The sequence below is a fragment of the Physeter macrocephalus genome, unplaced genomic scaffold, assembly GCF_002837175.3.
Source record: "Physeter macrocephalus isolate SW-GA unplaced genomic scaffold, ASM283717v5 random_1380, whole genome shotgun sequence".
Taxonomy (NCBI): domain Eukaryota; kingdom Metazoa; phylum Chordata; class Mammalia; order Artiodactyla; family Physeteridae; genus Physeter; species Physeter macrocephalus.
In genome coordinates, this window is record NW_021146920.1 from 1 (window position 1) to 25,000 (window position 25,000).

Genomic DNA, 25,000 nt, shown 5'->3' on the forward strand with positions numbered 1-25,000 from the left:
TGCTCAGAGCAGACGTTCTAGAGGCCCAGCTCTCCCACCCCGGGACCTCCTAGGCCAAGGTCCGATTACAGCGCATTTCTAACTTGCTTTATGCAGCGTTAGGTCAGAGCCCACGCAGAATCCCCTGGCGCTGAAAGGGAAACAACTGGCCCCTCAGTGGGGCGGCGGCAGTTGACGTCCCCCGGGTACCAGCCGGCCTCGAAAACACCTGGGAGCAGGGTCATGCGTGGGGCTCATGGACACTGCGCCCACTGGGCTCACGCAGAGAAGCCGTGGGCTGACCCAGTACGGCGGCCACGGTCACGGCCGCCCGAGGCTCGCTACAGCGCTGCCTCCTGCACCCAGTGCCCTAAGGCTGCGGGCCAGCCTCCCGACCCTGCACTGGCCGCCCGGGCTCACAGCCCCACGGGGTAGAGCACAGTCAGGAGCCCAGAGGCTCCGAGAAGCAAGTCTCGAGCCACCAGCCTCAACAGGAGTCAGGAGTGGAACGCAAGCACCCTGGTCCTGCAAACCCCATGGGAGAAAGGCAAACGGTGGGTTATTAGGGGTGGGGAAGGGGAGAGGACCAGGGGAGGAAAAGCAGCCCACCCCACCGGCCAGAAAGACCTCAGGAGGCGGCCTCAAGAAGCAGTGCTCCAGACACACCAGGTGGTGGGACGGGAGGGCGGGCCAAGCACAGGGCTCCTGGGGCATCAGAGGCCCACATCCCACGTAAAGGTGTGGCAGCCTCCAGTGGGAGACCTCAGCTCCAGGGAGACCCCCACTCCCAGCTCCGCAGACACAGCCTCTGGGCAACCCGGCCCCAGTCCTCGCCCACCCCAGGCCCAGATACCCAGTGGGCGAGGGGCGCTGACCGGGCCGATGCTGAGGTACTTGGTGAAGCGGTCGTCGGCCGCAATGTGCTCGTACAGCTTCTGGATGGCCCGCTGCCGCAGGCTGGTGCTGTGGTGGCGCTCGTACAGGTTGAGGATCGCTGCGAGGGGCGGGGGGGCGTCAACAGGCACCAGACACGGAGAGGAGTCCCGGCCCCAGCACAGACCCCCCAGCGCGGTCGGCCCACGGCGGCCAGTCTCTGGGCCCCCTGCCACCCCCTCACCCACCCTCCCTGCCTGCTGGTGCAGCCCCTCCCTGGCATCCTGGTGCTGCCCTGTGGCCCCCGCAGCCGTGCAGAGCGTGCTGCCTCCCAGTGCTGACAGGGCAGGTCCCGGCCTCCACCCTGGGCCCGTCTGCAGGACCAGTGAGGGAACGAACGAATGAATGAGGGGGACGTGGCCGCCTGCACACACAGCGCCTGCCAGGCTCCAACGGGAGGCCACTCGGCTCCGAGCAGCCACGAGGACCCACAAGAGACGGGCTTGGACTGGCCTCGTGGGGTCCCGCCCCTTCTCTCCCACTGAGGAGGAACCACCGGCCCCTCAAGGCCCTGGGCTCCGAATCCTCTGTCCAGGAGCCCGAGCCCCAGGCGGGTCTGCTGGACACGAGGTGTGCACGGCCGGCCCGCTTGTCCCCACAGGACCCCAACGCCAGGACTCATCGTAGGGCCGTGTCCCTCTGCTTTCCCTGTCACTTTAGGTGTCGACCGACCCCCGGGGGGCCCAGCCAGCCCCTGGGGGCACCCACCGTACAGCACGTGGAGCAGCCAGCTGTGCGGCGTGTACAGCTCGCCGGGGGCCACGCTGTTCCTGTGCGCCGGCCAGTCGATGCGGCCGTAGTCCTCCACGTAGAGCTCCTGAGGGCGGCAGCGCCTCAGCCCCAGGCCTGCCCGTGCCCTCCGCTGCCTGCCCTCCCGAGGGCAGGCCCCGGTGAGCACCCCGCTCCCCAAGCCCACGTCAGGGCTGCTTCCCGGGGACACACTGGGGCCCGGCCTTTGCTCACGGGTGCCCTGCAGCCCACCCCACTGCACAAGCCCCCAGGCAGTCATTTAGGGACAGGAGGTGGAGGCTCCACCCTGTGGGGCTCTCGGCTCCGCGGGGCCCCCCGAGAGCGGGCGCACGTGGTCAGGCTCACCTGGCGGAGGCTCTGGACCAGCGGGTCCTCCTCGGCGCTCAGCCGGGTGCCGTAGCAGTAGGCCATGGGCAGGTACACCTGCCGGCAGTGGCACCAGATGGTGGAAGGATGCGCGGGCATCCAGTCAGGAAACAGCCTGGGGGCACAGCGTGTCAGCAGGGGCCCCCCCCCACTGCAGCCCGGGGCCCTTTCAAGCCTGAACACAGGGTGGACGGCTGTCTCCGGCCCAAGTGGGCACAGCCGTGCTCCTGAGGGGCACAGTCCACAGAAGCCAACAACTTCTCCTGGTTCACCAGGTGCCTCCTAAAGCCAGGAGACTTGGCTCCTAAACGGTGAGGACTGCCTGTGAGTTCCCAGTTGTGACAAACGTGCCACAGTAACAAAAACGTTAATCACGGAGATACTGAGCGAGGGGTCTACAGAAACGCTCTGGACTATCTTTGCAACTTTTCTGGAAATTGAAAACTATTCCAAAATAAAAAGTTTACCTAAAAACCTTCAGGACTACCACATCTTCTCAAGGCCCGTGTCTTTGATCGTTACCTCTGCTGTGCTTCACCCAGATACGCAGCCTGACCTGAGCACAGCTCTGCCAGCCTCCCAGGTAGGGGCGCGCCTCGGCTGTTTTCTCCACCCACCCCTTTCAGCCTCCGTCCTCGAGTGAGGGGAGGCCACGTGGAGGTGAGCCTGCCTCCCCTGCTCCCAGGCGTAAGGGTTGGGCGGGCGTCCTCAGCCCCACCACCCCTGGCCTCACTCTCTTGAGGGCTCCTCCACTCACCTTAAAGGGCGTTTGCTACATTTTGGGTTAACGTTTCCAGCTTTCCTGCAGCTGAAGCGGTTCAGGGTCTCTGGTCCTTCATCCTGCACACCTGCCCTTTACACTCTAACCTACGCCCTCCGAAACAACTTCCGCCAAGACTAGCAGTGCCCTAGTTACCGAGAGGCCCGGCAACCACGGCCTGGGCCCTGCGGTGCGGGGATGCAGCCAACGCAGTCCCCCACACCCGCCTCTGACACCACACCCCTCCCAGCGCCTGCTCAGTGCCTTCCTCTGCGGCTCCTTACACACCGGTTAGGTCCGAGGTCCAGCCAGCAGGCCCACCGGTGAGGAACGCTGGAATGGCCCCAAACCACTTCCCGCCCCTTCTAGAGTGGCCAGCCTTGGGCAGGTCTGCCCCGGTGGAGGCTGGGCCGTCGGCCCTTTCATCAGGCCCCTGCTGTCATCTCCTGATTGGCCCCTTCACCTCGCACCTCTCCTCTACCGAAGTCCCCTAGCGCAAGGGGCCCCCCAACCTCCCTGACAGCTCCCTGCTCCAGGGACCTCACCTCCTGAAGGTGATATTGGGGTACTTATATGTATATGAATGTATTCGGGACACATGTCCAGAGATTTCATTAGATATTCACAAAATGTTTAAAATCTCTGGCTTATAGGTATCACACAATATGGAACTAATGTTGATTTTGCTGACTTTTTAAGCAATATTGTAGTTCCGTTGAAAGAAAACTCTTATCTTTTAAAAACACACCCTGAAGAGTTCGCAGAGGAAACAGAATGTCTGGGATCAACTTTAACATATTCACTAGAAAACAGACAAGGGGGACGCTCGGCACGGCACACCCAGCACCGGGCTGGGGAGGGCTGCATGGGCTGCCACCTCCTTTCCTTTATTTCTATAGATGCTCAAAATGTCCACAATAAGACACAGTCACAGGCATCTATGCAACAAAGGCAGCGCATCACGCCCCACACCAGAGGTTCTGTAACCAGCCAGGCAGGACCCCACCCACTTGCCACATGGCCCAACGCCACAGCACCTCCCTCCCTCCTGCCCATGCGGAACCCTCTCCTATCGTCTGTAGGACTCAGCCAAGCAGGGGCTCTGCCAGGAGCCTAACGCCACCCCACCCCACTGAACGGACAGCCCCTCATCTGACTAACAGGCAGCAAGTGACCCAGGGCGGCGTCACTCTACTCGCTAAGAGAGTGGTGACCGTAGATGGGGAAGCGTACCACATTTCTGGGAACAGAGTGTTGAGGCCTTCCCAGCTGTACACGTTCAGGACAGCCAACCAGAACTTCCCCCAGGAGGGGATGAACACAGCACCACCTGTGGGGAGAGAACAGGCCCCATCACCTGCCTCTGACTGTGAACATGAGACCCTCAGGAATCGGGTCCCTTTCAAAAGGCAGGCCTGCTAAGGATCCTCTCCCTGTCGTAAGAAGCAGGCTCCAGAACCACTCGGGACCACCCAACACCAGGGCTGCTGGGTGGAACCGACGTCTTCCCCAGAACAAGCCTGTCTGGCTCCTGCCCCCAGGAAGGAGCAGCTGGGAAGGTGAGAGGCCCAGGCGCACACGGCAGCCCCTGTCCACACGGGCCTGGAGGTGATGAGGGAGGTGACTGTGCACGCTCGGCCTTCTCCCTCCTGAGGTCCACCTGGCTGTCCAGCGCTGCACTGTACCCACGCGGCAGGCGGATCTGGACTGTGGCCCCCTGTTGGAGCCACCCCCAGCGGCACTGGTCCCAAGCACAGAAAAACCATCCTGGACACGATTCACGAGGAGGCCTCCCCGCAAACCCAGGTGTGCAGAAGGCAAAGAACCCACAAAGCTACTGGGGAAGCGTGGCCTGAAGACATTCCTTCCCAGACAAGGAACCGGAAATCAGCCTTGGGACCTCACACTAGTGAGCCCAGAAGCACGATGGATTCGCTCCAAGAGCAGCACACGTGTGAAGAATGCAGGCTCATGAGAAAGTGCAGCAGGAGGCGTCACCCAACGTGGCATGTCAGGAAGGGACATGCAAGGTGCCAGGCGGAGGGTGAGGAGGAGTCCCCGAGGCAGCGGGGTTGGGTGGAAAGTGGGACATCCCAGGCAAACAAAGCGGCACATGCAGAGCCCTGAAGCAGGAAGCGGCTTCGAGGTGCTGACGGGAGGCCCCTCGGTGTGAGCACAGAGCAGGGAGGGCGAGCCGACCGAGGAATGTCCGTGAGGGGAGGGCAGGCGGGCGAGACGCACCGGGCTCTGCAGAGGAGCAGTGAGCACTCTCGGAGGGGCAGGAGAAGGGCCTCCCCAGGGCGAGCGGAGAGGGGTCACCCCAGGAGCCCTACGGGACACACAGGAGAGCGAGGGTGGGGGGTGCAGGCAGAGCTCCACCGGCTCCACCGCTCTCGTGCGGCCAGGCTGCACTCTGCGGAGGAACACTCCCACAAGCAACGCACGAGCGTGTTGTTCGTGAGTCCTTGCCCATTTGTGAGACAAACAGAATTATACGGCGACCTTGATTTGTGTTTTAAAAATTTACTGGCGAGGTTAGACAGTCTCCTCCTGTTCCGCTCTGGCGCCTTTTCCTGGCTCACGTGTTTTGCTGTATGTGAAGTGCAGGTGCACCTATTTCCCACTTTCGAGCACTCGTCATGCTGAGGCAACGTGAACTCTTTATGACATAGCACGTGCTATGCGGGGTGTACCTTTCTTGTGAAGACTATTCCGGGCTCGCACCAGGTCAGGATCGTCAGGCCCCACGCCCAGAATTCTCAAAGACACATAGTTGAGCGCAGTCCCAAACACCGTGGACTTATCCTCAATGTGCCTGCAGAAGCAGGAGACAGGTGAGAAAATGACGTCTTCCATTGCTTGCAAGAAATTAAGCAACGCTTCCGTTAAATATCCTCAGCAAATCAATCAAGAATGACGTAACAACACGAGAAACATCCAGAACAGCCATTCTCCAGTAAGAGCTCCTGCACCTCCATGACAACTGAGCAGTTCCAAAACTGCCCTCAAGTGACCTTCCTGGCGGTCCAGTGGTTAAGAGTCCGTTCTTCTGATGCAGGGGGCGCAAGTTCGATCCCTAGTGGGGGAACTAAGATCCCGCATGCTGCAGAGCACAGCAAAACTTCCCTCCAGGACCTGCCCGTCCCTGTCCATTTACTTGCCATGCCTGAATCAACATGACCCCAGGCAGTGGCTCATCAGCAGACCCTACATCACTACGGCCCACAGAGCAAGCTCCAGAGGCGCGTGCCAGGGCAGGCGAAGGCACTGGTGAGACCTCAAGTCTGTCCCAAGACCCAGACGGCAAAGAGCTGGGATCTGAAGCTCGAGATGCCCACGACCCCATCCAGGAGGCAAGCAGAGCTGAGCTGTCCTCCTAGGATTCTGTAAGGAAGGCTGGTCGTATGGAGTTAGCAAGCCCAGGAGGGGCCCACGTCCTGGTTGCAGGACAAGAAGCACCAGGGCCCCACAGCAGGTGAGCAGGCAGTTGACCACCTTGGGACAGGGCCCTGCTCCCAGGGCAAGCGGCACCACAGAGAGGCAGGCTGAAACATGGGGAGAACTGCCCGGCCTGCCTCTCCCTGCTGCCATCCCAGGGTCAAGGACAATTTTCTTCTGCCTTAGTGATGACAGCAAATGGCTTTCACTGTGGTTTATGGGTCTCGGGAGTCTCTCAATCAGTCATGAAACGCATCACAACACGAGGTGCAAAACCGAGGCCCAGAAAGTGAACAGGCCCATTCTGGGAGCCCCAGGGAAACCCGGGCCCAGCCTGCACGTAGCCTCCAGCCCATTTCCCTTCTGACAGGCTCTCCCCGCCCACCCAGGGCCAGAGCTACAGTCACCCCACCCCTTGACAGGTGCATCTCCCACATAAGAACAGGTGTGCACGTGCATGTGTACACACGCAGCGACGCAGGGTTGGGCAGACTCACAGGCCCCAGCCGCCATCAGGAAGCTGCACAGACCGCAGATACCGTGTAATCTCTTCTCTGTATCCAGCCGGCAGAGGAATGTGCGCCACGTAGCACGTGATCAGGAGGCCTGTGCGGCAGAAAAGATACTCCTCAGCAGGCACTCAGCACTGCTAAGCCCCGGCCCCATTCCTCCTGAGAACCCCAGGTAACAGGCAGCTGTCCGCCAGGGTCTCCTTCCTGTGGAAACAAGCCTGGGAAGGCTATTGTTCCCGGCTCCATCAGGGACTTTAGAGCAGGGGCCCCAGGAGCAGCAACAACAGCACACGTGACACGTATCACATGGGGCGTGCAGAGCCCACCCAGCCACTCCAAGGTCCCACACTACTGACATGCCTACCGGGAAAGAAACACTGAACGGATGATCCCTGGGTGAGGTAGTTTACTCGCTTACATTTACATTTTCCTCTTTTATTAATTTTAATAGCACACATCACTTTGCAAGATGGACAACAATAAATATTACCCACAAAGCACCTTCTGTTCCCAGCCTAGCCCTCCTGAGCATGGTGTTCACAGGCTACCCCCCCACCCCTCCACCCTACCCCTGGCCTAGGCTCCATCAGCCACGTGCCCGTGGCACTGAGCACGTGGGGTCTCAGGCAGGCCCCAGCAACAACGTGTCATGGAATGGATGCCCAACTATGGCCAGAAGCGTGAGAAGCCCCAGTAGACACACCCACACAGACACACTCTGGAAAGGCAGATGGATATGGGGACACCACAGAGGTTCACGGAAAAAAGCCCATCTCCTTTCATAACAGGTATGATGACGCTGTCAAGATAGGGAAACACACAAAAGCAGGAAGCAGAGCTGGTGTCTTTCCCATTTTACAGGCGAAGAAACTGAGGCACAGCCCCTAAGTGGTGGGTCTGGGGCTGGAGCCCAGGAGGTCCAACCCCAGACTCAGTGATCACCACAGTGATGCTCAAGGCCACAAGGGCCACACGGAGTCATGACCTCCAGGAGCATTTGCCAAATTAAAGCAGAAAAAGACAGGTCAAACTTCAGCCAGCCATGGAGGAACCCTGATATGGCACCCCCAAACAGGCCAGTGTCCACCTGAGAAAGATGGTCTGTCCAGAGTCCAGAGGGAGAGAGGAAAGCCCCAACCTACAGCCTGCAGAGGGCAGGTGGGGCAGCAGGCTGAGCCCAGAGCTACAGCAGCAAGCACAAACCAACGCAGTGTCCCCATGACCAATCACCCACTGAGTGCCTGGTGCCATGCACATGTGACCAAACCCAATTGCCATCATCCCCACATCACAGATGAGTCAGCCAAGGCATGGTGAAGTCCTGTCACCTTGCCCAGGGTCAGAGCAAGCCAGTGCAGTCACTGCTTCCCCGTGAAGATCCCTGGGGAAAGTCTCAACAGGCTCCAGGTCAGACCAAGGGAAGAAAGCCCAAAGACTTGCCCCCAAGGATCAGGGCCCCGGGTCCCTAGTCAGGAGATACAAAGTTGTACAGTCCAGGAGGCAGAGGGCTTGGAGTCAAAGCAGAGATGGGAGCCTGATGGACTCCCAGTGCTACACTCCCACTGAAGGAAAAGGTCCTTCTGCACAAATTCAGGGAATTTTCCACATTACAAAGCTGGGCATTTCTTTAGAGAAACATTCCCAGGATGCAAAACAGACTTGTCTAGCCAAACCAGTTCAGTACCCAAGGGCTCCAAGTGCAGTCCTCCTACAACTCACCAACCTGCACCTACAGGTCCCATCTGAGCTCTCCTGGCCAACACTTCAGGTGAGTTCACACACACAAGCTGCCTACACAGGGCTTAAAAGATTCCTGCCCACCTCTGCACCTTGACATAGGCTAGGCCCTCCACTGATGCCCCTGCTCTGCACTGGGACTCAAGAGCCTCCCCTGGCCCCCAAAACACCCCCTGCTTCCTTTTTCAGAATGCTAGCTAGCTGAGCCTTCGCTCCCATCCCCTGGCAACAACAGCAGGACAACTCAGGCGCAGGCAACCTCCCCAGCCCGTTTCTATGTGAGCTCCCGGTTTTTCACCTGTCCACGCATTCACGCCTCAGACGTTCACCAAAGGCCTGAACCAGATCCAGCCAAGACGCCAAGGATGCCCCAGGGCGGCCTCGCCCACAGGCCGCAACACCACCTTCCTACCTGGCAGGAGGAAGAGCGGGCCACCGTAATCACCCGCCCAGTGCCCGTCCTCAGCCTGCAGTGCAGCGTAGAACGTCATCCCGTTGAGAGCCCCCTCACGGGCTGTGTGGGCTTTCGGCAAGTCCTTAAAGTAACTCCTCTGCAAAGAAGAAAAAGGAGCAGTCTGCAGCTAGGCCAGAGGACCCCAAACCTGAATGCTTTGAAAGTTTCAGCTGTTTCAATCAAAGGCCTAAAACTCTGATGATGGTATTGCCAATATTAGCAAATGAATGGTTTCACATTCCCATGGTTCTGCGTTCCAGTCACACATTTGCAAATTTCTTCACAACTTCTGCAAGACATCTTGAATAAAGCAGGTGCCCAAGTGTGTGGGGCGGGGCACTGATGCCCGCCCAGACCTGGAACTCAGGCCTCCCTCGGGCAGGGGCCATGGGATGGCAAAGTGACAGGGAGACCCCATTTCTATGCCATACTCTCTAACTAACTGAATTGGTCTTATGAAATTCACTAGATCAGAAACTTCTTTTTCTGAACAAAAACGAAGTTAGCGCAGTTTCTTACAGCTTAGTGATACAGGGATTGAAGCAAAGGGGCCCATTCACTTCATGCTCTATCTTTACCTCGATTAACTCCGGTAGGAAACAGCTTTGGCGACTCGAGACAAAGGTGCACAGTACACATCCCTTCTGTTTTACCAGAGGAAAAAATGCCCTTCACCTCTAGCTGCTCAAAGCTCCCCACCGGCTCCTGGTACCCAGTGCTAAGAAGGGAGGCAGGCGGGTGCCTGGTGGCGTCCCAGACACTGCACGTGGCGAGCAGGATCAACACTTACGGTGTCCAGGCCCAGTAAGTGAGCTTCCAGGCCAGACTGCCCTCGGCCAGGGTCTCCTTCTTGGAAGTATGTCCACGTCTGCCTCCCCCTCTCATTGCTGAGTCGCCAGCGGCTGAGGTCGGTGGCGGGCTCTGTCTTATAGGGTCCGCCTCTTCGGCGCAGACACCTGGAAGAGATCATGCTCAAGTGACCTGCTCGCCACGTCAGAGGCCAGAGGCGCAACGAACATCCCGTTTCACCCCAACGGTCTGCGAGCAGACCCCTGTTCCCCTTACCCTGCAGAATAAAAACCCTCTTAGCGCGCTTCTGCACCTAAACACCGCGCGATTATTTCTCCGGGAGAGGAGACACATGCCACAGGGATCGCCGCCTACGTCCCGGTCCCCACCCCGAGCCCCAGCCCCACCCGGCTCTCCTCGGCCCGGCCCCAGAAGGTCCCCGGGCGACACCGCCGAAGGAGAGCCTGCCCCTCACCGCCCCCAGGGCCGGTGCCGCAGGTCTCCACCGACCGCGGGCGGGTCCGGACGGCGCAGCAGCCTCGCTGGAAGCCCCCGACCCAGTGAGACCCCTCCGCTGCGCCCCCCCTTCTCAAGGGGCGCGGGGACTCACGTGCCCTCCGTCATGACCGCCGCGCACTCCCGGATCCCCTCAGCCTGCGCCCCGCAACCGGACCAGCCACCAGCCCGCGAAGGCCTTTGCCTCTGCAGACCGGCGAACGCGATGGGAAGATGCCCGCGCAGCCAATCAGAGCGCGGTGAGGGTGGGTCCGGGGCGTGACCTGCTAGCTCAGTGGTGGAGCGCGAAGGTCTGAGCGGTGGGGGCGGGGCCGGGGAACATTGAACGAAGCGGGATCGGGGGGCGGGGCGTTGAGTGGGCGGGACTGGGTGGGTAGGCGGGGCTTGGTGAGTGGGAGAGGCCGGGAGGGACGCGATTGCCAGTCACGCCTGCTGCCGGAGACTGTCAGACTCGGAGCGACTTGTGGGGCGAAGCGCCAGGACGAGGCCACCAGGGGGCGCCTGAGACTGAATGACACTTGGGGAGGGTCCCACCCGAGGCCGGAAGGCAGGAGGTCTGGGGAGCGGCTAGTGCCCTCGAGGAAGAGCCAGAGGCCGGAGGCTGTAGGTGAGTGAGTGAGGGGAGACATGGCCGCGAGGTCCCGCGGAGGGCGCGACGCGGGGGGGAAAGGCTTCCGGGGGAGAAGGGGCGCTGGCGGGCACCTGAGAGGAACTGACAGGAGAGAGCTGATGGGAGGGCAACTGACAGGAGGGGAGATGACACCAGAGGGGAGATGGCAGGAGGGGAGAGGAGAGACGGCAGGAGGGGAGAGGGCAGGAGAGGGGCTGACAGGAGGGGGAGGGCAGGCTGGTGCTGACAGGTGAGGGGCAGTGCATCTTCAGGCAGGCTGAAGGCTTCGCTGTGGGGCTTTCGAGGTAGCGGTGCCAAGCACCTACTGGCCCTGGGAGGGAGCCACACTGGGAGAGCTTGTGCCGCTCAGAGAGAGCCCTGCAGTTTTGCGGTCCCGGCGAAGTAAATGTGGAAGGCCTGGACTGTAAAGGGAAGCGAGAGAAAGATGGAGAATGTGCTGAAAGGACTGGGGGTAGGTTGGGTGGGGATAAAGTGGTCGCCAGGTGTGCCGCAGGAGCCGGGGGCTCCGCGGAGTTGGAGGAAACTGTGCGGACACTGAGGCCCCAAAGGCGGCTCTGCAGGAACTCACGGACAGCCCCACCATTTCTTCATCTTCCCCACAGAAGCCCTGACATCAGGTCACAGCTTCCCCAGTTAGGTGAGTGTTTCTGTGCCCATCCCTTGAGTCCTATCCCCATGCCATGAACCCCAGCAAGCCAGGGGGCAAGGGGGGATTTGCAAAAGCAAGCACACATACACCTTCCCCTAGTGGAATATCAGGCTGTTAGATGGTCAGTAAAGGACACTTGCCTCTTCCTATCCCAGTTCAGAAACCAATGAAGAAGATGCAGCAATAAGAGGTTTGGATATCAAAATACCAGCCTTGCTACAGAGAAGAAACTAGTTTGGAAGACGTGGCTTAGATTGACGATCAGGATGGCTAGCTACTTCCACCTCTAAATCAGACACATATACCTCCCAGCCTCTGGCCCAGGGGGACAACTGCAGCTTCCACAGAGCTGCCCCACCAAGCACCATGCAGCCAGGTGCCAACGAGAAGATGCCTGTCAGCCTACTGACCCCAGAAAGTGTACCCAGAGGAGCCTGAGCACGCTTAACCCTGTCTGTTCTCCTAAATTCACCAATGCACACTTCCCTGGGTGAGGGGAAAAGGCTGGAAGTTTTTCTCCAGGCACGTCCCTCCAATGTGGAAACAAAGCATGGGAATGAGGGCTCCAGCCTCCATGGACATCTCAAACTCTGACTCTGCTCAAGCTAGGGGAGGAAATAGGTTTCGCTTGGAGCAGAATTTGAGTTTTGATATTTTACTGGACTGGACTTTTTATGAGCAAAACACTAATCCTCTTTTTAAAATGTCTAAGATAGGGGGGCTTCCCTGGTGGCGCAGTGGTTAAGAATCCACCTGCCAATGCAAGGGACACAGGTTGGAGCCCTGGCCCCGGCAGATCCCACATGCCGCGGAGCAACTAAGCCCATGCGCTACAACTATTGAGCCTGCGCTCTAGAGCCCGTGAGCCAAACTACTGAAGCCCGCGCACCTAGAGCCCGTGCTCCGCAACAAGAGAAGCCACCGCAATGAGAGGCCCATGCACCTCAACGAAGTGTAGGCCCCGCTCGCCACAACTAGAGAAAGCTGTGCACAGCAACAAAGACCCAACACAGCCAAAAATAAATAAATAAATAAATTTATTTTTAAAAAAAACCAATTTCTAAGATAGGAAAAACCTATAAAATCTGAGAATCACAGATACGAGTTTCTAGGGAGAGTCATGAGAAAAAATAATGCTTCTCTCCACTTGCACCCTACCAATTCCTGCTTGTCCAATAAACAGGACACAGAAGACTCTGAGGTTTTTGGCATGGACGACTGGGCATATGATAGTGTCATTTCTAAAGTAGAGAAGAAGGTTTGGGGAAAACTTTCAACTTAGATTAGGGACATGTTAAGACAGAGGTGCCCATTAGACATTCAAGCAGATAGGCTGAGTAGACAGGCTGGTATTCAGGAGAGAAGACAGGACTAGAGAGAGGAACTTGGGAGTCGCCTGTTTTCAGGTGATGTTTGAAAACATAAGATTGGATGAAATCAGCTAGGGTGTGAGTGTTCCAAAGAGAAGAATTTCCAGGATCAGTGCTAGGGCACCAACCGTTTCCAACCTAGAGGACGAGGAGTGGCCAGAGAGAGGAGAAAAACTAGGGGAATGTGGAGTCAGGGAAGCCAGGTGAAGACATGGTGATCTGTGCGGAGATTTTTAAGGGATTGTAAAATGAGGTCTGAGAATTGGCGACTAGATGTGGCAAGACAATTTACTGGTGACTGACAAGAGCAATCTCAGGAGATGTGAGAAGAAAAGCCCAGTAGTAGTTAAAAAGGGTGTGTGGGGGGGGTTTCCAATTAAACATGTCAGACTGAGCACAGGCATTGACTTCCATTTCCCACCTAAACCCCACTTACATAAAGTAATAAAAGAGATAAAAATGCTTAGTAGTGAAAGAATGGGAGAGGAAGCACCAGTAAACGAGAGAGGTCAACAAAACTGGAGAGGCCAGGAATGTAAGGAGGGGTACTCACTGCCTTAGCAAGCCAGAGGAAGCTGCAACCCATTGTCGGGGTGAAGCCATTGAGGAAAAAGACCACTCTTGCCCGGGAGCCCCAGGAAGGTGCAGAAATTAGAACTGGTGTAAAGTTTGAACAAGAAGCAGTCTGACAATAGACCCCTTCCCCTACCTGGACGGAAGCCTGCAGCAGTGGAGTCAGAGCAGGTGTGAACTCAGGCACAAGGCATAGCTGAGGGCCACTGAAAGCAGGGTGTTGAGTGAAAGTCTCCACTGTTGTGGCAGTTCCACTTCTCCCACTCGGCCGTATAGCTCCGGGCAATAGGAGGATTTCTCTGGAGCAAACGGCCCTCCCCCAAACGACCTCCAAACATTGGCAGCTGGGACCCAGTGGAAAAGCAGAGAAGCCTATCAGCTGGCAAGCTGTATCTGTTGGCACAGAGCTTCCAGCAAGCTCCTCAGAGCCCCATCATCAACATGAGCCAAACATTTGAGGAAAACCTCTACCACGAAAGGCAACAAAACACACAGAAAAGGGAAATTTTTTTTTTTTTTTGGCTGTGTTGGGTCTTCATTGCTGCACGCGGGCTTTCTCTAGTTGGGGTGAGCGGGGGCCACTCTTCGTTGCGGTGCAGGGGCTTCTCATTGTGGTGGCTTCTCTTGTGGCAGAGCACGGGCTCTAGGCGCACGGGCTTCAGTAGTTGCGGCACGTGGGCTCAGTAGTTGTGGCACATGGGCTTAGTTGCTCCGAGGCATGTGGGATCTTCCTGGACCAGGGATCGAACCCGTGTCCCCTGCATTGGCAGGCGGATTCTTAACCACTGCACCACCAGGGAAGTCCCTAAAAAGGAAATTTTGAGAAATGGAGATGATTGAAAGTCGTAGAAGAGGACTTTGACAAAAACGTGTCCTCACAGAGATAGATGGTTCTTGTTTCATGAGGGCAACATCCTGACATACTCTTTCCCTCCCTTATTTTTTTCTGTGCTTATCACCAGTTAGCATACCAAATGTTTTGCATAATTATCTTGTTTATTGTCTATCTCCCCACTAAAATATAAGCTCTGTGAGGGCTGAAATTTGTTTCATTTGTTGCTATATCCCCAGCACCTGGAATAATGCCTGGCATATAGTAAACATTCCAAAAGTATATACTGAATAAATGAATGAATTAACAGGAGTCGTCTCTAATAAGAAACATTAAGAAAAAGACTCTCAGAAATTAAAAATATGGCAGCAGTTTTAAATTTTTTTAACTTTTTTTTTTTTTTTTTTTGTGGTACGCGGGCCTCTCACCGTTGTGGCCTCTCCCGTTGCGGAGCACAGGCTCCAGACGCGCAGGCTCAGCGGCCACGGCTCACGGGCCCAGCCGCTCCGCGGCGTGTGGGATCTTCCCGGACCGGGGCACCAACCCGTATCCCCTGCATCGGCAGGCGGACTTTCAACCACTGCGCCACCAGGGAAGCCCTAAACTTTTTTTACTGAAGTATAGTTGATGTGCAATATTATATGTTACAGGTGTACAATATAGCGATTCGCAATATGGTAGCAGTTTTAAAATCACTAGAACAGGGAGACAGAGAAATTTTAGAATAGTAGGATAAAAAGATAAAGATATTAAAAAATTGAAAAGAAAATTGGAGCATCAATACAGGTGGTCAAACAGCTGAATATTAGGAGTTCCAAAGGGAAACAGTGGAGGAGAAAATTGTATTAAATAATTTGCAAAAATTCCCAGAATTGGGGAAAATTTTCTGGATTGAAAAAGCATGGGAGAATATTTTCTAAAGATGCCTGCAAGGGCTTCCCTGGTGGCGCAGTGGTTGAGAGTCCGCCTGCCGATGCAGGGGACGCGGGTTCGTGCCCCGGTCCGGGAGGATCCCACATGCCGCGGAGCGGCTGGGCCCGTGAGCCATGGCCAATGCGCCTGCGCGTCCGGAGCCTGCGCTCCGCAACGGGAGAGGCCACGGCAGTGAGAGGCCCGCATACCGGAAAAAGAAAAAAAAAAAAAAAAAAAAAAAGATGCCTGCAAAATCTCCCATCTCACATGGTCTTTTACAATGTGGTCTTACCACTCATCCCCACTGAGAAATAGGACCTATGTCCCGTCCCTTGACTCTATAACCAGACGCTTGTAACCAATACAATGCAGTGGAAGTGATCCTGCACAGATTCCAAAGCTGGGCTTGCATTTCGCTCACTGGGGCACTTGTACTGGAGCCCTGAGATGCCATGTGAGAAGTCCTATCTGAGGCCACCTTGCTGTGAGGAAGCCAAGCCACATGATGAGGTCACATAGAGCTACTCAGGTCGAAAGCCCCAGCTGAGCCCCTAGCCAACAGTGCAACATCACCTGCCCGCTATGTAAGTGAGCTGTCTCAGATATCCAGCCACAGTCAAGACTTCAGATAACCACAGTCCCAATACCTGCAGTCAATACCTGACTGCAACTGCATGAGAGATCCCAAGAGAAAGCTGCCCAGCCTATCCTTCCCAAATTTAAGCTATGGTTGGGGTTGTTTGTTACATAGCGGAAACTACTGGAAAAAAAGCACTACAACGTGCCGAGCACAATAAATTCGGCAGGGAATAGGGGAGGCAAACCAATACGTCAAGGATGTTGTTGAGAAATTTGAGAACACCGGGGACAGAGATGATCTTAAAGAAAAAAAAAACTCCCAGTAACAAAAAACAAACCAAAAACACAGAGGAATAATTTCCAATGTAAAATTCTACTTCCATTCAAACGATGAATCTAATGTAAGGGTAGAAATAAAGACCTTTTAGATATGCAAGCTCAGAAGGCTCTAAAAGATGAGCTCCATCAAAATGAGAAAGCAGACCACAGAAGAGGAAGATATATGACTCAGAGTCCAGGAAACGTCCAAGGTGGCACAAAGACGGGGGTTTCCCAGCGGTTCATTTCCAAAAGAAAATGGAGCTAGCATATTACCTGAGGCGCCTGAGTGTTGGGAGGAGCTTTACACGTAGTGAGGAGAGGTTTGGGTGAAGTAGTGCTAGGAACACAGAAAAACAAGCAAATGAAAAAGCAAGACAGTTGACTCCAGGTACAATTGAAAGTTGTACCTAAAGGAAATGTAATCATAAACGAATACAGGGCTCGATAGCAAACGGTAGTAATATGGTCATACTGAACTCTGCAGATTTCAGCTAACATCTTAAATCATTTTGGGAGACTAGTGGGAGAGGAAATGTACTACGCATGTGTGGGTGATACACGTTGCAGAGAGGATAGTATAAGAGAGCTAACTCATTTTCTATTGTAGGAGATCAACAGATAATGTCTGAAATCGAGATTAAGAAATAGCATTACTGATAAACATGAAGTTAATCACTGAAGAAATCCCTAAGAGTTGATTAGTGTTTGTTCTGGCGGATGCAGGGTTTGGCTGGTAGATTTGGTGGTGGTAGGATGAGGAAGTTCTGTTCCTAGTGCTTCTTTTTTCTCAGTGAAATAAGCAGCAGGTCATCATCTAGGAATGTTGTAGATTTGAAGAGAATAAGAAGATGTGAAATAGTTTTCTCAGAGAGTCGAGGGGATGTGGGATATAGTAGGGAGACGCTGAGTGCCAATTTAAGACTGATGGTCACACTCAGCATCAAGTCTATTAGTACCTCTTTCTGTATATGGCTCAAACGTATCCCTTCTCTCCACACCAACTGCTAGCAGACTCAGGATTGTACCCTTCTTCTTTCACCTGGACAGCTGCAGCATCCTCCTCTCGAGATCCATTGCTTGTCTTGCTGTTGTTCCCCATGTGCAGTTTTTGAAACAAAATGTGACCAAATCACTTCTCTGCCTAATATCCTCCAATAGCTGATTCCCATAGCACTCACAGTAAAGCAGCAAGGGTCTCGGCGGTCTGGCCTATCCCCTCACTTGGCAGTACTACCAAACTGGCACCTCCAGGTTTTCATCACATCCTCTCGGGTATACCCCTGCACTCGTCTCCAAGAATTCTGCTCTGTCCTCCGCCCAATCCCCTTGTCTCCCCCTGCTTCCAATCCAGGCACATGCCCCCTGCCTCAGAGAACTATGTACATATACAGTTGGCTCAGTACATCTGTTGGCTCTCTGAGGTGTGAGCCGGCAGGCCTGGTGGGCAGGGTCCCTGCACCTTATCCATCCCTGCACTACTGATTTTGGCACATCAGGGACTGCAACTGTTGCTAAGACAATGAATGACCACCGTTACACACTGAAATGTAAGAGCATGTGTTGGTGGACAACAGTCAGAAGAGATCACGAAAATAGGTAAGAGTATCAAAGACATTACACAGGAGAAAACAGCCTTTCATTATGAAAACTGAGGAAGACCTCAGATATTCCAGTGGTTTATTTGCATGATTAATAATCACATTCCAACATGCATCAAGCATCTGAGAATAACATTATTTTGAGTAAAAGAACATCTTCTAGACCCTCTCTCAGGTCCAGCAGCTCAAATGTCCACCATGTCCAGTAGTGCAGAGAGATGGAGCTCAGAGGCAACGTCCTCTTCCCTTGAACTCCGGATCAGCCTTTCTAGGTGCTTCAGCCGTTCAGTCAGAGATGTGCCTGTTGCCTCTGACATCCGCAGTTGCTCCCCTGTCCTGTCATTCTATTTGAACAACAAAAGAAACTAAAAATAGTTTTGGGATATCCACAAGCCAAGATATATTTTCTTTAAAGGCACTAGATCTGACTCATGTTAGAAACCTCTTCTGGGGCCTGCTAGGCTCAACAAACCCCTCTCTTGGCATCTATCACACATCCTTCCAGCCCCTTCCAGCACATACACATACAACTGGCATCATCTGCCATGGAATGTTTCCTCTTCTGATTCTTTATTTATATTGTTAAATTTCCTTTTCTGGCCATGCTGCATGGCATGTGGGATCTTAGTTCCCCTACCAGGGATCAAACCCACAGCCCCTGCATTGGAAGCGCACAGCCTTAACCACGGGACCGCCAGGGAAGTCCCTCCACTTCTGGTTCTACCACGAACAACTTCTAGTCGTTTTTACAAGATATCGTTGTCAAGAGCTACGAACTATGCCATCATATGTATTGTAATTGCTGAACCAGACTCTCATCTTTGGATGTTTAGTTTCCACTTTCATGTACTATAATTAATGCTACAGTGAACAAAAATACAGTAACTTTTGTCATCAGTAATTTCTTTAGAGCAGAATTGTTAAGTCAAAGGGTACAAATATTTTTAAGGTATCTGCCAAACTAATAACTGGAAATAGTATGTCATCTTAATTTGTTTTTCTCCGCAACTGAAGGGCTTCCTAAAAGCCAATCCAGGAGCATACATTTTGCCTGTCCAGCATTATACATATAAACTCTGCTTTTATTTATCACTGAAGGAAGAATGGTGAGGTAGAAAGACCTTGAGCTTTGGAGCCAGTTGGTCTGGCTTTAAAAAGCAGCTTTGCCACTGACCAGCTGAACACTCTTGGGTGAGGCCCTTGACTTCTGTGAGCATACCCCCCTCATTCATTAATTATCCTCATGGAAAATTAATACCAGAAGGGAGGTCCGGGTGATGCCAAAGCTTGGAGAGTATGTGCTCCATAAACCGAACCACTGTTGTCACCTTTGTTATTCTCCTCAAAACTTTACTGCATGTCAGCATAACATGGTTATGGGTTTTGTTCAGTTCTTAAGCATGTTTCAATTCCATTCTTCATTCATTTCATAAGCAGAAACTCAGAATTAGTTGGGCCACTATAATACTGACAAGATTAAGTTTAAGAAAAGATCTAACTTAAGCTAATAATTTATTGGTCATCATGACATCATACGATGACTCGAGACATTACTCTTTTCCCAGTCATTCTCTCAGTTGTTAAGTCTAACATAAAGGCCAAATGTACTCTCTTCTCACCTGAAGGCTAGCAGTTGTAGATGTCTGCATCACAGGTTCGATAGTCTGAGGCAGAGACACCAGAGTCTGAGGAAGGTAGAGTGGAAGGGAAGTTGAATCTGTAAATGCTCCCAAGTCCTCTGACAACCACTGCTGAAGTTGATCTTCAAACCTGAAACATTTGAGCATTAGGAAGCAAAAATTTAACTATCACTCACTTTTCTCCTATATATGCTTTCAATTTTTTAAAGCTTTGCTTTTTACCAAGGGTGGAACTAAGTTATGACATCAACTAAGAAGCAGAAAAGCACTGTTAAAAAAAATTTACTATCTTCTCTTTAACTTGTAAACCTGATTTATATTTAATGAAAAAGGTGGCGTTTATCCAAAACAACTGGTTTTTAACAGTACTTGTACTTCTCTCATTTGGTTTATCTTCTCTGGCTTATTTTGCTATTATGTGTCTATAATTAATTTGTATCTCTTTGGATTATCCAAAATGTATGGATTGCTGCTTTAGTTTAAAATTAACCCAAAATAACATCGCACTGCCACCTAACATACTCCAGAGCTGTCCACTCCATATACTTGTTTTTTAAAGAAAAATAATCTGATCCAAACTGCTTAAATGATACAGACCTAAGAAAATCTACTTTTAGAAATCATGACACATTCATTCACTCTCCCAACACATATTTATCAAGCCTCCACCAAATGCTAGGCATCATTCTGGGTACCAGGGACACAGCACTGAGACAGAACAGACAAGGCCCAGCTGGAGGCAGCTGACACTTTAGTGAGGGGAGACAGACAAAGGGGACGTCTGAAGACGAGAAAGACAAGGCAGAGACATGGAGGACTGGTGAGATGGGTAAGGAGGTCCTCACTGAGTAGATGTGAGCAGAGGCCAGAAGTGAACACAAGGTGGGCCAAGGGGATATTAGGGGGTGGCTGGGAGTCCCACGCAAAAGGAACAGCTAACACCAAGGCCTGCCTGTGCACTGCCTAGCATGATGGAGCAAGGAGCAGAGGTCAGAAAGGAAATGAGAGATGGATCGCACAGGGCCTTGCCCCCTTGTGAGGGTTCTGCCTTTGATTTGGTGAGAGGAAGCCAATGGAAGGTTGTGAGCAAAGGAGAAACATGACCTCTGCCTCACACTTGAAAGGCTCACACCAGGTCTGCTGAGACTAGACTACAGACTACTGCAAAAATGGTCCAATTCTGAACATATTTTGAACAGAGCCAATAGGATTTGTGGGTGGGCTGGATGTAGAGGGATGATTCCAAGGCATTTGGCCTGGGGAGCTGGAAGGATGGAGCCGCCATCAACTGAGAAGACCACTAGACCACTGTAGGAGGGGCTGGTTGGGAGAAATCGGCAACTGGATTTGGGATATGTTAGCTTTGAGATGGCTATCAGGCATCCAACAGATGTCTAATGAAGAATTCAAGGAAGAACTACAGTATTCAAATCCGGACTTGAAATCTCAAGGTTTGAGATATAATTTGGAGTTGTCAGAATATTGACACTACTTTAAAAATCCATTAAACTGGATGAAATCACTGGGGAGTAGGTGCAGATAACACAGAGAGAAGGTCTGGAGAGTGAGCCTGGGCAGGTCGGCAGGAGTGGGGAGGGAACGTGTGGGGCTGCTGGGGCCTGGGGTTCATGGTCAGTTCAGCCGTGTGCAGGCTGCCGTACCCTGACCACAGCAGACCCCTTGGGGCAGGGATGGGCTGTAGAAGACTGGGAAAGAGGACTGGAGAAGTGAGAATCACACTGTTTTGGGGGAGTTCACTGTTAAGGGAGCAGAAACATGGGGGTGGCGACTAGAGAGGGAAATGGGGCCAAGACAGGGAGAAGTGGCAGCCTGTTTTCACGTTTGCATGCTGACGGGCGAGTGAAGGACTCTCACTGGACTAGCGTCCTTGAGCGGGTGGGTCCAGCCAAGGGGAGGGGCTGACCTTGCCTGCAGGCTGGACACGGAGGCTGCTGGGGAGGACGGGAGGACGGGGCAGGGGGAGGCATGAGGACGGCAGCGGAACTCCCCTCTTGGCGTCTCTTCTTCCTCAGTAAAAGCATCAACACGGGAGGTGGGGGAGGCAGAGGAAGCCCTGCTCCGGCTCCTGCGCACCCGCAGTGCGGGGATGCACCAACGCCCAGGCTGGCCAGAGGGGCAGAGCGCATGCCAGCCACGTGCCACAGAGGCTTAGTTAGCCAGCTACACTCACTCCGCACTAGGAGACTCAGGACTTTCAGTGATAAACAATCAACGAAACCGATTTCAAATAATAAAACAGTCAAAGGCACACTCTCGAGGGCACTGTCTCCGTCCTCAAAGAGCTTACCCTTCACACGTCTGACTTGCCTTCTTTTTTAAACAGTCTCGTCCCTGGGATCCTTGCTAACCCAGCATGAAGCGGCCTAAAGGACAAAACGAACCCCGGAAACGGGCTTCACCTCTTGCTCTCCTCTTTCTCCAGCAGCAGGCTGCTGGACAGACACTGGGCCAGGAGCTCCTGGGCAGAGGCTCCGTGCATCAGGTCCTCGGTGCCGGGAATCCGCCCCTCTCGGCCGCGCTCCACACCTCTCTTCCCTTTGCGGTGCCCGTGAAGTAACGGAGTGGGAAGCTTGTTTGCAGAAGGATGAAAAGACCTTATCCCCAAACTGTAAGTACACGTTTTGAAATGCTTACGGTCAGGAAAGAGAGGGAGAAAGGGTTCCTCTGGCATCAGGGAGAGTGGGGTGCTTTGGGGTCAGGCACAGGCACAGAGGGAGGGCAGCCTCTGCCTTGCAGCAGCGTCCCCTCTCGGGGCAGCAGGGCTCCTGAAGCTTCTCTACTCTGAGTTCTGCTTCCCATTCCAGGGTCATCAGCAGTCTCTGTTTTTCCCTAATACTGGCAAGGTTCTTATTTTTCATGTAGCTCCTAAATCCATCTGGATTTTTTTTTTTTTTTTTTCTGTGATGCGAGGCCTGCGGGATCCTAGTTTTCCGACCAGGGGTTGAACCCGGGCCCTGGGCAGAGAAAGCACCAAGTCCTAACCACTGGCCCGCCAGGGAATTCCCCTGGAAGTAATGTTTACAGCAGCGGGAGACGAGGGTCTAATGCTTTTTCTAAACAGAGGCCAAAGTCTGTCCTCTCTGCACTAATTTCCCCCATTTGGTGTGGTACTTTTATCACATATGGTTCTGTTCTTGCACTTTCTATTCTGATCCATTTGTCTACTGTAACTTTATTATATGTTTTGAGATCAGGCTGAGCAGACCTTCCTTGTTATTCTTATTCAAAAATTTCTCAGCAATTGCTACACGTTTTCTCATCCTGATGAATTCTAGAATTAACTTGTCAAGACCAGGCGGAAACATCCTTTTGGGCTTTTGATTAGAAATGCCCTGACTTTACAGTTTGAGAACTGACATCTTTATAGCATTGCGTCCTCCAGTCAGCAAAGCCTAGCCTGCCCCTCATTTATTCAAGGTTTTCTTTGCACCTTCAGGGCCCTGAGAATCCCCTTCACAGGGGTTTAGCACCTCTCCTGGTCAGTTTGTGTCCATATGTTCTAGATTTGTTGCTGCTGTGAATGAGAATTTCTGTACATTGTAGGTTGATCTGTCTGATCACCCTGCTGAATGCTGAACAGTTCCAAGGGTGTGACTGTCGATGATCCTGAACTGACAACTTTACTGTCTGGAAATAGTTGGTCCTCCTCTCTTGATATTTATGCCCTAAACTGGGCAGGGTCTCCAGCACAACAGCGAACAGTAGTGATGTCAGGGCAGCTCAAGGCTGGTTCTAACTTCAGTGTTTCTGATGTTTTACCAAGAAGCATGGGGGGTTTTTTAGTAGTTTTATGGTAGATAGCCCTCTCAAGCTAAAAAACTTTTTTACCCAAGTTTCATAAGAAATTTTATCAGGAATGGGTATAAATTTTTTTCTTGGAGAGAGGGAGAAGGAATGGGTATAAATTTTAAGGAAAACTTTTCAACACCTAATGAAATGATTGCTTATTTTTCTGTTATGGCAGCAAATTACACGAATAGATTTCTACTGTTGATATTGTATAGCAGGGTATAAAGCGAGCTTGTGAGTTTTTTATGTACTGCAAAACTGCATGTGCTAACATTTTACTTCGTATTTTTGAACCAGGTTTGTAAGCGAGATCAGACAACAGCTTTCTTTTGTCTGCACTCTCCTGGTTATGTTACGACTTCAGGGTCAGGTCTGTCCAATAAATGCAATAGGATGCTTGTTTCCCTCTGCTCTACAACAGTTTCTAGTACATGGGAATGATCTGTTCCTCCAGTTTCTGTCGGAATCTCCCCACAGCGGGCTGGATTTCATGCACAGGATGTGAATTTCTGCTGTCTACTCGGTTAGAGAACACAGCTCGCTCTCTCGGCTGAGGGATGACAGAAACGCACGCCGAACACAGATCTCACCGGCTCTGGCTCAGCTGTAGCTCCTTCTGCGTCTGCATTCTGGCTTGTTCCCACGACAAAGGGACGTCGTAGTTTTTCAAATGGTTTTTAAAAAAATACACACATATCTGACCATCTTTAGTCAGGGCCTCTGAGAAAACGATACAAAAATCAGAAGAGAAAAGAATATCAAAAGAGCAACAGGTGACCACTTGACATGTGCTTAAATTCACTGGCTTAAGGACTAGCCCTTCTGATTAAAGTCACACAATTATGTGACTCCCATGCTTGAGCTAAATATGCTCCAAGTGTCCATGGGTCATTCAAGGTCCAGAGAGGCTCATGTCCAGACCTGCATGGCCAGTGTGACTACTCAGAGAAGTCTCTCTAAAGCCAGCCTTGGGGGCCCGTTTCAGGGAGATGAGTGCAGGCTCTCCTGGAACCTTCTCAGCTCTTCCCAATGTTTATAAGTCACCTGGAGGTCACTGGCTTGGAGAGGTAACCCTAAAGAAAGGAAGGGTGGGGACCCGCAGGAAGGAAACAACCGTCAAGTAAACATCTTGCTTGGCTGAAACTGGACCAGGAAAGTCTCCTGAGGAGCTGGCCCACAGCACCAAGCACTAACTACCTGATGTGACGGGAAGCCTGGGGGGTGTCCAGTCCCTCAGCCTGTGGTTGATGCACAAGGCGATGATGTCATCCCACGGGATCTCGGCAACTGAGGGCCATGCCCCCTGGCCTGGGGAGGGGCTCTTGCTCTTCCACCTGCGGTACGTGCTGTGGAGCAGGCTCTCCACCTGGGACTGCAGGACAGGCTGCGTCTGGAGAGAGCTGGGGATCTGGGAGGTGTACTGGACAACCATGGAGCACACAGGGAGCCAGGGAGCTGGAGAGAAAGCACCGCATGAGTCACAGGGCAAATCTACATGCAATGTTCTTCACTCTGTGTTTTCCTAGGAAAAGGCAACTATGTAGCTGAGAAGTCTGCCTTCAACTCTGAATACAACAGAACCACAGCTGTTAAAGAAAGAACATCTCCCTCCCCATGTCCAGGTAAGGGATGCAGCCACCCAGGTCAGAATTCACAACAAAGGGTCCATCCTAGAGGCTTTGACTGCACAGGCCTGCAGATGCACGCAGGAATCCGTATTTGACCAAGCACTCAGGGAGGTCTGGTCCCAGAGGCATGGGCTTCTCTTGGGGAGCCCCGACCTAGCTCACGGCAGAGGATTTGCGCAGTGCAGTTTGTTTCCCATTGGGTTCCTTCAGTAGCAAATGTCTG

General features: G+C 53.0%; 2 protein-coding genes across 2 annotated transcripts; both read right to left on the reverse strand.

Annotated features, from left to right (window-relative positions):
- Positions 1–854: 854 nt before the first annotated feature.
- LOC114485552 (lanosterol synthase-like) lies at positions 855–10,413 on the reverse strand (the record flags this gene model as incomplete). Its single annotated transcript, XM_028487188.1, has 9 exons — positions 10,329–10,413; positions 9,720–9,885; positions 8,888–9,026; positions 6,724–6,832; positions 5,482–5,603; positions 4,022–4,118; positions 2,008–2,143; positions 1,621–1,729; positions 855–973 (listed from the first exon to the last, which is right to left on the reverse strand). Coding segments are annotated over exons 1-9 (1,011 nt in total), but the record flags the coding sequence as incomplete, so codon positions are not given.
- A 7,322-nt stretch (positions 10,414–17,735) lies between these two features.
- Positions 17,736–24,966, reverse strand: LOC114485553 (germinal-center associated nuclear protein-like). The gene is made up of 5 exons (XM_028487190.2): positions 24,347–24,966; positions 23,740–23,869; positions 21,760–21,966; positions 19,319–19,469; positions 17,736–18,043 (listed from the first exon to the last, which is right to left on the reverse strand). Exons 1-5 carry the CDS (start codon positions 24,579–24,581, stop codon positions 17,885–17,887), a joined length of 882 nt encoding a protein of 293 aa, XP_028342991.1. The 5' UTR covers positions 24,582–24,966; the 3' UTR covers positions 17,736–17,884.
- Positions 24,967–25,000: the final 34 nt, after the last annotated feature.